Genomic DNA, 14648 nt, shown 5'->3' with positions numbered 1-14648 from the left:
AACTACATTGTTCACACCATCAGAAGTACAAACACTTTCACATATAAGTCCTTGAAGTACACATTACCTTCAGTATCCTCAGCAGAGGACTCCAAATAGTGCCTGAAACCTTGGCTAAAGTGTTACCTATTCAAAATAAGCATTAAAAAAACGTAAAACCATTCTGAGGAACAGCCAACAGGCCAACACTTGCCTGATTTTTAAGAGCATCAGTTGCAACATCAGTAGGTAAAGCAAAAGCTTAATTCATTCCAAAGGCCAGATTTGTCTGATTTACAGGAAACATATCCAGTCTTGATATGCAAGGAAGATACTAATCTTAACTATCAGGTGAAGTAGGGCATACCTTGTCTACTAAAAAGATTCACTTGCAAAACAACACCACATTACCTAGAGCACCAGGAAAAAGAGAATCACGCCGTAATTTAAAAAAATAAAGCAGAAAGCTAGAAACTATGGCGAGGTACACCCTAAATAACAACAACTAAGAACTGTAAAATGGTTAGAAAGCAAACACTTTAATTTTTTATTTTTTAGGGTTTTTTTAAGCTTGCAAATAATTCAAATCATCAGCCCCCCTAAACTGAAATCTTTGTTGACAGGCTAAGAAAATGCTAAGGAAATTTTCAGACATAGATAAACTGGGCTTGAAAGACGGTTCCCCAAGAGAAGCAAGCTTGTGTACTTTGATGCAACAGCAAGCAGACACCAGTTTGGTGGTCAGGAGAAGCATTCCTAATAAATAAAATAATAAAATAACATTATATTTTATCCCTAATAAAATAACATTAGTTCTTGAAACACCTGTTTCAAAGCAGTTTGCTATAGCAGCTTGAATTTGCACCAAGAACAGTGAGGCAAATCCAGTCAACTTTGCAACAGAGAGGTTTGGGATACACGGCCAACACCGTAAGTAGGTAATGGGGATGGTTCTTTCAAGATCAGGGAAAGGACATTAAAAACTTTCACTACAACTGAAGCATCTCACCACTTTACATTCAAAGCCACGTATAAATATTGCCATCACAGTGATACACTATAATACAACTGCTTGCAGAAACATAAAAAGTCTCACTTGGTCTTTAGCTTCCAGATGGTCAGAGATTCTATACAGTAGGAAAACGGCTCTCCATTTTTCATCATACAGAAGAGGACAAATTTCATTAAGTAAGGAGAATGAACTACATCCACAAATAAAGATGCCATCTTTCCAGTACCACTGAAGTGGCAAACTCATCCTAATCCAGCACCCAAGTCTCCAGAAACAGAGTTTGTAACTTTTCAATATTGGGTAAGAAGCTGAGAGATGAAAGAAAAACACTAAAACCACCTGCTTTTTAGTACTCTATTTATGCAGGACAGAGACGAAGAATTTAAGACTATAGAGTGGCTTCCTGAGAGCTCTACAAAGTATTTGGTTGGTTTTAAGGGAGAGCCATTCATTTTGGGAATGTAGCCAATTTAGGACTTTCAGAGTTCACAGAAGTAACTCACAGTGTCATGGATGGATGGAATCAGTTTTCCAGAAGTACCAAGTACTTCCAGACTGGTGATAGCAGACTGTTATTACACAGTGATATATTTACCATGTAGAAGCATGTTAAAATCAGCTGGGTATAACAAGAGCTAGTTTTTTCTGAACATTTTGAAGGGTGTGAAACTCTGAACGCGAATACTGATAACCTAAGAAATCTCTAAAAGGAAGCTCCATTGCACCTGTTGCAAAGGAAGGCTATGCTGCTCCTGCACGGCTTAAGATGCCTGCCTACAAGCTAACAGCACTTGCTATGTTTCCATAAATTTTTTAAAGCATGTGCATATGAAGACTTGGTCAAGCACCTAGGAATTGGTTCCAATTCCTTTCATTCAAGTACACATGCAGGACTTCCAGGGAATTCCTTACATACTGCAACAGTTGCACATGTAATCTTTTAGAAACAATTTCCTTTAAAAGAATGAATATTTTTAAAAACCTAATCATATAGAACTGTAGAGCAGGTAAAAAAATGAGAGACCTTAATTAAAATGTTCTGTTAACTTTAAGTTTTGATATACACAGACATAAAAGTCAGTTCCTCACTTCTCAGCTTTCACAGATGACTTCAGCTCTCCAAGCCAAAGTCCAAAAACCATTGAGCTGTTGGGCTGTGTGTTTAATGTGTATATACAGTACTACACAACAGAGGGAAAACACACTTTATTAATAGCTGCCTCCATTTGCTCTCCTCTGACTTCCATTACATCAAAATATATTACAATTTCTAAGACACACTAACCAAGTCAGAAACACATTCTGAGCAACACAGGATCAATCAATAAGGCCATTCACCCAAATATTTTGCTCAGCATTGTAAGCTTTTCTAAATCAAGCTTGTTCTAATTACCAAGCTAACTAAAAACACAAAATCAAGCAGCCTGTGACAAACAGCTGCAGAGGCTGACAGCCAGGGGGGCTGCACGCTCCAGTCACGGCAGTATTTGGAAGTGCAGCCGTGACTGCAGGCAGCCAGGCGAGCTGAGCTGCGGTGCTCCCCACGCATGCCCCCGCACCCCAGGCACGAGAGGCTCCTGGGCACCGCACGTGCGGCTGCCCTCGTGCCATCAGGAGTCGTGATTCCCAGAATAGCTCTCCTCTCCGCAACCCCAAAATATCCACTCTGGCTGAAGCTGCACAAGGAGTCGGTATGGGCACAATCCCAAGCTGCTTCAGGGGGAAGCACAACGTGAAGTGTGGGAAGGTTGCTATTGTGTAGCAGGCAGCATCTCAAACTCCCCTTCTGGCTCTTCTCCCTCCCCAACACTATTTTTGAACCCTCCACCAAGATTTTATTCCTTTTTTTATATTCATTGATGTATTTGTTTTTACTAAGCATGAAGAGAGCTATTTTTAAAGAAATATTTAATTTACTTAATCATTTTAGGAAGGGCATATGGACTATTTCCCATACTTCCTGTAATATTTCCTTTCCTTTAATATCATTATTATTGTCTGTGACAATGTGTGCACCTGACACATCTATACATGTAGACATTAATTTTGCATGAGTTTTTGCAAAATGAAGTCTAAATTCTTCAGCCATATACTTATTAGAACAGTAATTATTTAAAAAAAAAACAACTTTTTTTTCACATTTTGGCTCAACACAATGAATTTCAAAAATACCAGAAAAAATACATTGTAGGAAGAATTTAGGGTCACTTATAGAGACTGAAAGGTGTCACACCGTGGATTAACAAAAAAATTGTGGCCTTGCTCTCAAGTCAATTTCAAGACATTTAAGTCAGTCACTCTACTTGAATTAAAGCAAATTTTAAAAGGGAAACAAGTTGCTAGGCTGATTCAGCATCATGTTTTATACCTCCAATTCAGCATCCACAGTAAAATGTTTGCTGTAGCCCAAAGTCAGGTAGTTAAAAGCACAAGTTTCCAGGGTTTTCCAAAGTATTATATGTAAGGGAGAATAATGCATTGTTAACTAGTCCACATCTACTGCTCAAAGAAACAAAGTACCCAGCTCAGCACTGAAAGTGTGGCACATGCCTAAGGAGTTACAGCAGGAATACCTTTATCCAGTAGCTACACAATTTTAAAAATTGTTTATTTCTCATATTCAAGGATTATTTTTTTAAGAATTTGTTGTACAGAACGAATCAACTGAGTTTCCTTTCTCTATGAAGAGCTACTAACTAGCATTTTTTTCTTCACCACAACATATTCCTGAAAAAACAAGTGATTATCACCATTTCCTCAGCAGAGAAGTCTATCAGGGATTTTTACAGCTTTGACAGATAAAAAGGAGTTGATGTAATGGAACTTAACCTGCTAAAAAAGTGATATATGACACATTCATAGAAGGAAGTTGCAGAAGGAAGACAGCACTGTTTTCACCACACAGTCCTTTCTTGTGCCAGAGAGAGACTATCCCCAGCAGACACCTAAAAGACCTAATTTCAAGTCTCTTGGCAATAGAGCTTCCACCAATTGGCTTAAACCAGATTTGCAAATCAGACTTTCACCCAGTCCAATGCGAAAACAATCCAATACTTATCTTTCCATGTAATATTCAGCTTATTTTACACTGAAAGTGATATGCAATAGATTGCAGCTTCCATGTTAACAACAGGTGTTTAATGGCCCAGAGACCGGCACAAGGGCTCTTGTTTTGGCATCCCTAAAGGCTTATGTTACAAAGAGGTTGTTAGCAGAGATGGGCATTATGTTTCTGAGTATTACAGAAAAATGCAATGCATTCCCTCACATAACTACTGCCAGGCAGAGGCAGCAGTGACCCCAAATTTTTTCAGGGAACACAATTCCTGGGCAAGTCCAGGTTTCAAAAGTACCAAGGAAGTCACCTGCCCATTGATCCAATTACCTAACAAGTAAAACTGTAAGACTCAAGAAACCATTAAGTTCCAGAGTTAGTCCTGATCCTACAGGCACAATATACAGAGTATGTGAGGAGAGGGAAGAGGCTGCTTGTGCTGTGTTTACTTTCAGACAAGGAAACCCAAAGTACCTAATCCACATTTAAACAACCTTTATACATTTCCTTCCCCTGGACTTTCTGGGTTTACAGACTATTAATAAATACTGCATAGAACACACAGACAGTAAGGTTCACAGCAAGCACCTTCTTTCTGGAAGAGGCTCACTCAGTCTTGCCAGGGGTGAAAAAGCACCACTTCCTAGAGCTTGCCAGCTCACTCTATTGCTTTGTGGAACCCCTAAGAGTGACCAATAAACTTCCTGGTTTTCATCCTTAAAAACACCACATGTGGTCTGTTACTTCATATGCCAACAGATGATACGGAAACAAAGTCCTTTTCCAAGGATATCACTACTCATCTACAGAACATTTTACTTGTGGCTTGTCCTACCAGATTGCTGCCTCAAAACTCTCCTAAGAGGAGAAGTAGTTCTAGGACTACATCATGCAGCTTGCAGGACATCTGTCAAGTGTTCCTCTCTAAGTATTCTGCTCATTTTCTTTAAATGAATCCAGGCAAAATGTCACTGAGAAAATTCAAGAGAACTTGATTAAAAAAGAGGGACTAAGGGGGAAAAAGATCCAGCCAACACCACAGAACCAGAATTCTTCTAAAATAAGAAAAAAATTCAAAACTAAAAATAAGCTCCTTTTCCAACTGCTCTTTTACATCAGGGTTCATCTATTTAATTTATTAACAAATTAATAAAAATTAATTCAGTTTGAATCCTCTGTCCATTCTCTACAGTGCCTGCCAACCGTTCCTTTAGTAAGTGGCTCACACAAGGCAAAATCAAGAGAACCTCCTTCACTTCATCCAAGGGAAGCTTACTTCAGAGATGAAATCCAAGACCTCATTTGGAATCAAAGATCTTCACACTACAACTTTATGTGAAAGGTGACTTCAGTGCATCAAAACAAGTCTGAAATATTTGAAGCCATTTTGTCAAGTTCAAGAAATATACGGGGATTTCAAGTATGTCAAACTGAACCTGGCTCAGATGATAGGAGGCTGAAAACACATTCATTTACCTTAGAATAGATCGCCAAAGGTCAGAATAACTACCGGGTTCACTTAGTCTTCATGTTAAGCTCAGGCAAGTGAACCTTCTCATATCTGTGTGAGAAAAGTAAAAAGATGTCTCCTTCCTCTCAGAGCTTGTCTGCATTTCAACCTCCTCTATTAAACACAAATATTCTTACCTGCCAACTCCAAAATGTGAGGAGGGTTTAGTGGGGTGCAGTGGGGAGGAAATCCAAGTGATAGGGCAGAGATGAAGGAGCCAAGTGCTCCAAGGGAGCTGATCATCCGCAGGGATCAGATTTGTCATGGGGGCATGGCCCATTTCTTGCAGTGGGTCATGGTAAGGGATGGGGCACAAGCACATGGGTCAGCATCAGATCTGCTTCAGAATGCTGCCCACCATCTGGTTACCAAGAAAGCAGAAGAAAACTGTAAAACACACCTACCTAGTAAACGGGGAAGAAACATTTCTGCCAAACCCAGAAATGGATGGCACCACATCCCATTTTTGTACTCAAAAATCATGCCAGAGTGGTAAGAACACAAGAGATCCTGAGTATAAGCCTAACAGCTATCAGTTTACAGTACCCAAAATCTTAGGGTTCAAGAGTAGTTCAAGATGAAACTACCATGACCAAGTAACTTAGATACACTACACACTGGGCTGAGGAAATGTATTGGAATGAAATAGCTACATAGATTTTAATTGCAAAAAATCTATTATCTCCTTATAGAAGAAACCTGTATTTTCTTATAGTCGTGTAGCAGAATCAAAGTTTTGGACATTAGTTGCCAAAATGTATGAAAGGCTTACGGTGTATTCCAATTAAATGTTAACTTGTGAGAATACATTGGAAAAACAATGGATTTCTCATAACTCAAACAATTTAATTGGAGCCAATTTTATTACCTGGGTGTATGTAACACTAAACCACCAACTTTAAAGCAGTAAATAGAAATTTCCTTTCATGATATAGTAACTGATGACAAACTCAAAATCTGCCATGTTGCTTTTATATGTACTCACCTACAAGCAAGTAGCTACTTAGACTTATAAGTAGAAACACTAGCAAGTGATAACAGTTTTTTTCCTGGCTCTTGCAGCCCATGCTCAACTCCATGACCTGTCCTGTGAACGTACCAGCTATAAATGGACATCAATACCAAATTCTCTTGACAATTTCCCTATAGACAAACACTAGTTTTTCCTTGTTTAACTGTTCTGCACCACATTCTTCATATTGCAGCCCCCAGGTAATGAGTTTCTACAGCAAAGTAGCTCCCAATTCTCCTCAGAACAAACCTATCCAGTGCAGTAACTGAAGCCTTTCTGCCTGCAAATCCATGGTTTGATAACCAATTGCCAGCACAGAGCACCTGAGATGTCTTGGACCATGCTTATTATTAAATACAGCAAATCAAGGAACAGACTCATTATGTGGCACTCAAACAATTGTCTCCATTCACAGAGAAATTGTCTTTCTGATCCTCCCTGAACCTTTGGAAATGTTTAGCAAAGTGATGCAACAGACACTTCAGAAAAGTGGTGGAACAGTGAAGCAGCATGAACTAAACTAAGACAAGCAATTTTTATTGTGACCTTAATAGTCTGTGCTTGTGCATGACAATTCGATTATAAGAACAAATATGTTTCCATAAAACTTACATAATTCCTCATAAAGGTTGTCCATGATGAAGAGGAAATTCTAAATTTTTTCTTCAGTCAGTGGCTGACATTCTATTTCTTAGGGAACGGAAAGCAGAATTTCTCTTACATGGCAAATCCTAAAACACCTAAGTACTCTGTAAAAAAAAATAGCTTTAAAACATGCTTGAAAACACAGTGAAAAGTCTTCTGAAGTCTTTAACGACTTGTAATTAACCCACTAATTTTTGTTGCTCAAACTGAGCTGCACACTCAGAACATCTGGCATTCCTGTAACATCAGTTCAGCCACTTTAATGCGCATACACACATGAAAAATATCAGCTCCAGGTCAGCTGGCATTTAACATGCAGAAAGACATTATCAGTATTTCCCTTATGATGGTGGTTATACAACTTGCATTTTGTAAGTAGATGTTACTCCTAGCATAAGTCTACCCTATGAGCAGAAGAGTCTTCTGAAACAGAATGAACACACCTGAGCCTCAAAAGCCCTCTCATTATTTGTGGCAGAGTGCACCTATCCATTCAGTAGGATAAGCATGAGACTGATAAGTGAAAAGGAGGTCAAAACCAAAAACATGCACAGAATCATACAAAAGAACTGGAATTAGTTAAACAGCCGTTCTTCCCAAAAGAGGAGCAAGCTCATGCCAATTTGAAGAACAATGGACCACCATAAAGAAGTTTAAAGCTACCTCAGAAGCCTGCAAGGGCAGACCACTCAAGTAATTACAGCCTTAGCATTAAAAAAGTCACCCACCTTATATATGACAACATCTGAGCAGACTGCAGAGACCACATGACACTGAATACAAGACAATTCTGCCCAGCTAAAACCTAGCAGGATCTGAAAGTGCAACTCGGGCTTGCTTGATCATGCAGACTATCCTAATCCTTCAGTATATGCCACAATGAACAAGACAGACTTCTCAGTAGCTCAGTGTTGTCAAAAAGAGCGTTCTGAAAACCCAGCGTGAGTCATCTCATTTCAGAATGGTTTAGGAAAGGAAGCAGAAAAATGTTTGGGTGAAGCCTAACACTAATTATGTATTACAGGCTGCTTCACACAGGTACATGTACCTATTTTTTTTAATCTGAGAACCTCCCCCAACAGCTATCATGTAAGTGCTGAAGCTCAAAGCAGTAGATTTATCGGTCTTGTCAGCATCACGTTTAATTCCCAGGGAAGAAGAGATACCCAGACTGTTACAGAAAGGGTTATGACCACTTTCAGGAAGCTTGACACTTCATGCATAGGTGTTTGATTCCAGAACAAGATTATTTGTAGAAACTTCTTTCAGTTATAGTTTGACTTAGGAAAACAACTTTATGTAACGTTGCTAGAAACGTGACTGCACATGCCCACACATGCAGCAAACTGTCATCCAGCTACTGCAGTGAACCACCAAAAAACACCACCTTGTTGTAGCTTCTTTATTTATTGGCAGCAAGCATCATCAGTTACACAGGTTACCCAGGCAGTGACACCTATTCTGCTGCATTTACATTGTGGACTGATCAGAGCATCACGGTAGGTCCAGACAATGCACTGACAACCTTAAATGCAGGATACTAATGAACAATGCCAATTACTTCCAAATCAGTGAAGATAGAACTTGATGACAGTTTTGCTCTAAGAAGGATTGCTCTCTACAATTTAAAGATACACATAGAAAATAATAATTTTCTGTCCAGAAAACAGTTTCATATGCCATCTTACATTGGACACTAAAAATCAGAAATAGTGACATTTATATCAATAGAATGGTATGCCCTGACTTTCACAGATCTAGTACAACAGCTACTGTTCAGCAAGCTAAAGTCCTTGATTTTTTCAGTCATCCTTACTTTCACTCAGCAGTCCCCTACAAGTTAGTACAGGACAGTGTTTTAACTACTGACTTAGGGGGATTATGCTTTATAGTAAAGCAGTGCTACTAATAAATTCACAGAAATATTTAGTAAACCTAAGCCAAAATTGTACATTTATGACCTTGTAAAGAGAGCAGTTCTTGCCATTATCTGCATTATGTACACAAACCATTTTAGAAAGCCTAAGCAAGACAACAAAGGGTAACACAAAAGCATGATCTTACAGGTTTCTTTGCCCAACAACATTATGCTGAGAAACCTGCTTTATAGTGTACAACTACTACTCCCGCTTATCAAAACCTTTTCACATGGTTACATTTCTCACTTTATCTTGACATACTCTGCACAAACTAATAACCTTGCATGAAATATGCCTTAATAAAAGAGATCTAGATTAGAAAAGGAATTCTTGTAGGTTAGATTATACTTTGCACTGATTGGAAAATCATTTGTCAGCATGAGACTTGAGGAAGCTTTTTCCTAACTGGTCCTGTACAAATATCCATTTGTGATAGAAACACTAAAGTTGCTCCCTTATTTTTTCCATTACAGCCACTTACTACACACTTAATGAAGGAACAATCCCAAATATAGATTCTTAAACACATTAACTCGTTCCAAATATTCTTATGACTATGAACACTCATCACCTCAACAAAGCTTACAGGTCTCTAATCTAATCTTTGAGTAGTTTATCCAAACAAAAAAAAGAAGGAGGAGGGGCAAGCTACCCACAATAAATTTGTACACTTGGTAAGACAACAAGTAACCTAAGGGAAATGCTTTGAACACCTTCTAGTTGCAAAGAAACCACATATGGCTGGGGCTGGAGCCCATGAAATCAAACTTGCTTCAAACTAAGGGAATATTCAGATGGGGAAATGACTGCATGTTTCTTACCTTATCATGATTTTAGACGGCTACTACTACATGAATAGGTGGTATTTCAGTCTGGCCTCGTAAGCTGTTCTTATGGAAGACTAACAGTTTTAGGAGTACTTATTCCAGAACTAACCTCTATTGTTCTCAGAAGTTAAATATGAACAGCTGTAAAATTGATCTGCAAGGCCTTTACCACTTATATCTGTAACTTTTGCACTGTGCACAAGAGCAAAGCATTTTCAAAATCAGAGCTGTATATAATAGCATGTATGAAATTCATGAGCAATTGTATTTATTTAGAAGCATGCCAATGAAGTGTAGGAAAAAAGTTTTAACTCACTTATTTCAGCAGAAACCTGGTCCAGTTTTTCTTTTGACCTACTGATTAGAACCACCTTCATTCCACGTTTTGCTAACTGCAAGAAGACAAAAGAGGAGACATTAGAATAGTCATAAATCACTTCCAAGTTAGTAACCTAATCAAAGGAATTGCAAGATTCATAAAATACCACGACAATATATGACCAGCAAGTCTGAAAAAAATAGTTTTCAATAAAGACACAAAAGGAAAAACTAGGACAAATACTTCCATGTTCTTTCTTACTTAATTCCCTTCACACCACATTATCTTCTCAATCATCTAGTATAAGTGGATAGACATACTCATAAAATAACAAATAGTAGATATGTTACAAAACTTTTACACTACCTCTGCAAGTCAGAGCAAAGACATTAAGTTTAATATGCCAAATTAAGATATCCATGGTCACCTGAACACCTATGTTGCAACTCAATACTTCCTCCCTGTAGTAAGGCTCCACTCTGACTTTGTACTACTTACAAGTATTAATTTACTTCTGCAACTCTTTTAGGGAAGCTATCTGTGGAACTTAAGCTGTGGCCAGAGAAAAACCTGGTCATCAAATCAGACCTACCACTGCAGGTTTAAAATGGGCTCTAACAATTTAATTGAAAAGTTGAGGAAGATAGTTACATATCTGAATTACTCTAAAATGAAAATTATGTTTGTGACTACTATAAGTAGAAACAATATATCTATCCACAGTTCAAAGTGGCACTGCCTTTCAGAGACTTAAGACCTACATATAAAAAACACATACATTGTCATCGCTCCCATAAAACTCCTTCACTGCCTTCAGAATCTGATGAGAATGGATTTTCAATGGAATTTTAAAAAACGGCAACAAAAAAAAATCCCAACCAACCAACAAAACACACAGACTCAAAAACCTCAAACACCACAGCATTGTATAGCAACAACCTGAAGTGGCTTCATGGCATCTATTTTTCTAGCAGGAGAAAGCAAAGCAGTAGTGATTCTGTCAGAGACAGGTATGGCAGAGTCCATAAGTGAATTTTGTACTTTATTCCCAGAGGTACTACTATCCTATAAGCAGTAGAAATCTCATACTGGATCTCATGAGCATAGAGTAAGCTGTGGTGTAACAAAAGACACCATAGGAATCACTAGCAGACAGCCGCCAGGTTCAGGCTTACAGGCAACTTAAGCCTTCTGCTCAAGGAAATGACGTGGTGTTACAAGAATTACTGTCTAAAAGGGATGAACACATCCAGCCACCTCCAGATAAGCTTTACATGAAGCCCAGAGTAGGTTTGGAAGGCATCAGGAAAAAGGGAATAGCACTCTCCTTCCATAGGATCCAGGCAGTGAAGGCCTTGATTACCCAACCTGCTAGGACAATCTGACAGTAATCTATTCAGAATCCAAAATAACTGTGGTCTCATGAGGCAAAAAAACCCTGAGAGATCTTCCTCATGGATGCAAAGCTCCAGACTGGTGACAGAATAGTTTGCTCTCTTTTCAGCAGTCATGACTTTTGGGCTCAGAATGCTTCAGTAAGTACCTGGGCTTAATGGAAAAGTGTTCAGCTGTACTTGTCTCAAAAGCCAAGAAGTAAAATGATGCCAATACATCCAGTCAGTGGAACCTCACCATATTTAGAGAATTTCCACAAGGGTGAGCTTGGGAGAAATCCCTGCTATGTTCATACTAAAAGGTTGCATTCTGAGAAGTACATCTGAAAGCAGAAACCCTTTTGCAAGTGAGTTCTAAGACAGCACATAAAACACCCAACAAAAGACCCTGTAACTAGGAACAAGTATCACTAAGAGAAGTAATCAAATTTGGAAAAGATACAGCACTTGAGAGCAGGTTCAATTAAGGTGCCTGATGAGTACTCTATCTTCACTTTCAACCTAGTTGGCTGAAAGGAACCACAATCATCCAAAGAGAGATAATGATCCCCGAAATCCCAGTTACTAATTATATTTTTATATAGGAATCAAGGAAGACCCACTTGCTTTGTAGATAACCTGTTATTATACTTGTCCCTTTGGTCAATATCCTTCAGGTCCTGGAATAGCTGAATGACAAGTCCTTAAAACTTAACATAAAAACTCACCTAGAGTAGCATATGTTGGGAAGATACCCTTGTAGCCTAAGGATTGATGCAAGCAAGGATCACCATTCTAATGGAGCTGATGAATGGAGGCGTTTGATTTCCTTAAATGCCATGTTAGTGACTACCACATTTTCCATTCTGGTAACAAAACACAGCTGCTGTTCAAACCCTTTTTCTCCAGGATGGAAAACGACATCAACAGCCAACCAAAGCAAGGTTAAAGCTGTTGTTGGAGTAGACATAGCAAGAGATTCTAAAAATGCTATACTCAACAGATGGGCATAGTAGAGTACTATAAAGTATGCAATGGGATCACAACCCCTAGTTTATCACCAGAGCATAAATACGGCTAAGATTGAATTTATACTAATGATTTTCAAAAGCAAGCAGAAGATAATGATAGAGGGGCAACGAATACTGACTCCTGACCACATCCTCAAAATATGAAACCTTTCACAAAGGGGTGATCTAGAAATGACAAGAATATCACTGCTGGGCAAAAATTAAAGGTCTTAATACTGCAAGAGTGAAAATGTGAAAACAGTTCTTTGCTTGGAAAAGGAAAATAATCTACAGAGCGGAGTACAACCCAAGATTCCACGCACTCACAAAGCTCGTCCATCACTTTCCAGTGACACCATATCAAACTTTCAAAAAGGCAATTCTCAACACTCAGTTGCAATTCTCAACAATCCCTTCAAGAAAAAGGAAGTTGTCTGCATGACTATAATCACAGCCATCAGGGCCCAAGCAGCCATATGCCAGTGGAATTTATAGTAGCCAGAAGAGAATTTTTAGTAGAAAATCAAGCCTCTGCTGGCAGCCTGGAGATATTTCTAGAGTTAATTTAAAAACTGAGACGTCTTTTCAGGTATTCCACCATTTCACTCTACATCCACACTTGACTTTATCAAGTTTTCTTCATCTGTCTAAGCTGTCAAAGGATGGATTTGTGTTTTATTCTAAATAAACACGTAAGTACCAATAATAAATACAACTCATGAACAGTGCATTTTATTCTGTAGCCCAAGAATGAGTATCAGTACCCTTTGGGGTGCTTTTGGGGTGTTCTTTGCTTATAGCAACCACTACAAGGCAGCTGTAATAGACATGGTTTTCCAACAGTATCTCATACTCAAGATGGCTTTCCTAATGGGGGTTTGAATGCAGGAGTCAGCCAGCAGCAGACATTCATGCTTGAAAGAAGCCTAGTTCTTAGAGACATTACATAAAGCAAGCTGCAGTTTTATTCACCCAGTATCTTCACACACAGATCCTGAAACTAATCTCCCATGATGTTCAGAGGGTGTCTCCCACACTAGAGGACTTCCTCCTAATAATGCTCTGCTGTGGGCACAGTGACCTCCTTCCACTTGCTCCAGACAGTTAAAATTAAGTGTTTTGCATCGTTTGCTTTGGTGCCATGTAACTGAGATACCTGGCACGTATGAGCTATGAACAATAAACCAGGATCAGGTGCTGCTAGCACCAGGCTTAATTCCTTTTGCAATCCATTCCCCTTCCTTGAACCAGTACTGTGAGGTAACTACTTCCTGCAAAATAGAAAGGAATTTGGGGGCTAAGGGTGAGGTAGCAGGGCAAGGCATATCAGGATGACAGGAATTCAAAGGACAAGGACTATCCATGAAGAGGAATGCCATTTTTCCTGTGGGCTTTGCAAAACAAAAAAAACCCAAAACAAAACAACATCAAAGAAAAGGAAATCTCTCACCGCTGATCTCACACAAAATCACGCTGGTGTTTCAGAGAACACAAAAACGAGCACAGACAAGCTCACTCTGATACGAGTGCTGAGTTTAAAGTTATTTTTGCTATAAATTGTTGTAGTCAGCACTATTTGTCATTATGTTCTCTGAGCTTACAGGCTAAATTACCCTATACTAACAGGCACTTTCTGTCTTAAGCAATACATTCCATCACGTGAAATATATTTGGAGCCCATATATCCATCAAGAGCAAAAGTACAGAAAAAGAGATAAAGGTAAAACCCAGCTTCAGAGACTTTATGAACTTGAGGAAGTAATTGGAACATACTGCTGGCAGCTGTAAATGCCATTTAGTCAGTGCCTGGAAATACCAAAAGGAAATACCAAGGGCTGAGAAAGTTAAAATTCTTTTAAAAACTAGAAAAGTTAAAAACTGAAGGACAAGGTAAGAGCTGAAAATATAGTTCACAAATAAACAAAACTAACAAACAGAGATACAACTTTTGGCTGGTTACCAGAGGGAGGCAAGGTAGAAGACCTCT

At 38.8% G+C, this 14648-nt stretch overlaps 1 protein-coding gene across 1 annotated transcript in view; it reads right to left on the bottom strand.

Moving 5' to 3' along the window:
* Positions 1-14648, bottom strand: part of HSD17B12 (hydroxysteroid 17-beta dehydrogenase 12) — an 82856-nt gene that overhangs the window by 36497 nt on the left and 31711 nt on the right. The window contains exon 3 of the mRNA XM_005522405.3: positions 10276-10351. Coding sequence (XP_005522462.1) covers positions 10276-10351 — 76 coding nt within the window. The remainder of the gene's footprint in view (positions 1-10275; positions 10352-14648) is intronic.

The sequence above is a fragment of the Pseudopodoces humilis genome, chromosome 7 (assembly GCF_049639895.1).
Source record: "Pseudopodoces humilis isolate 2021_Gansu_Grassland_sample_001 chromosome 7, ASM4963989v1, whole genome shotgun sequence".
Classification (NCBI taxonomy): domain Eukaryota; kingdom Metazoa; phylum Chordata; class Aves; order Passeriformes; family Paridae; genus Pseudopodoces; species Pseudopodoces humilis.
Note: the sequence above shows the minus strand (reverse complement) of the source record. Positions and strands in the feature narration are given on the sequence as shown.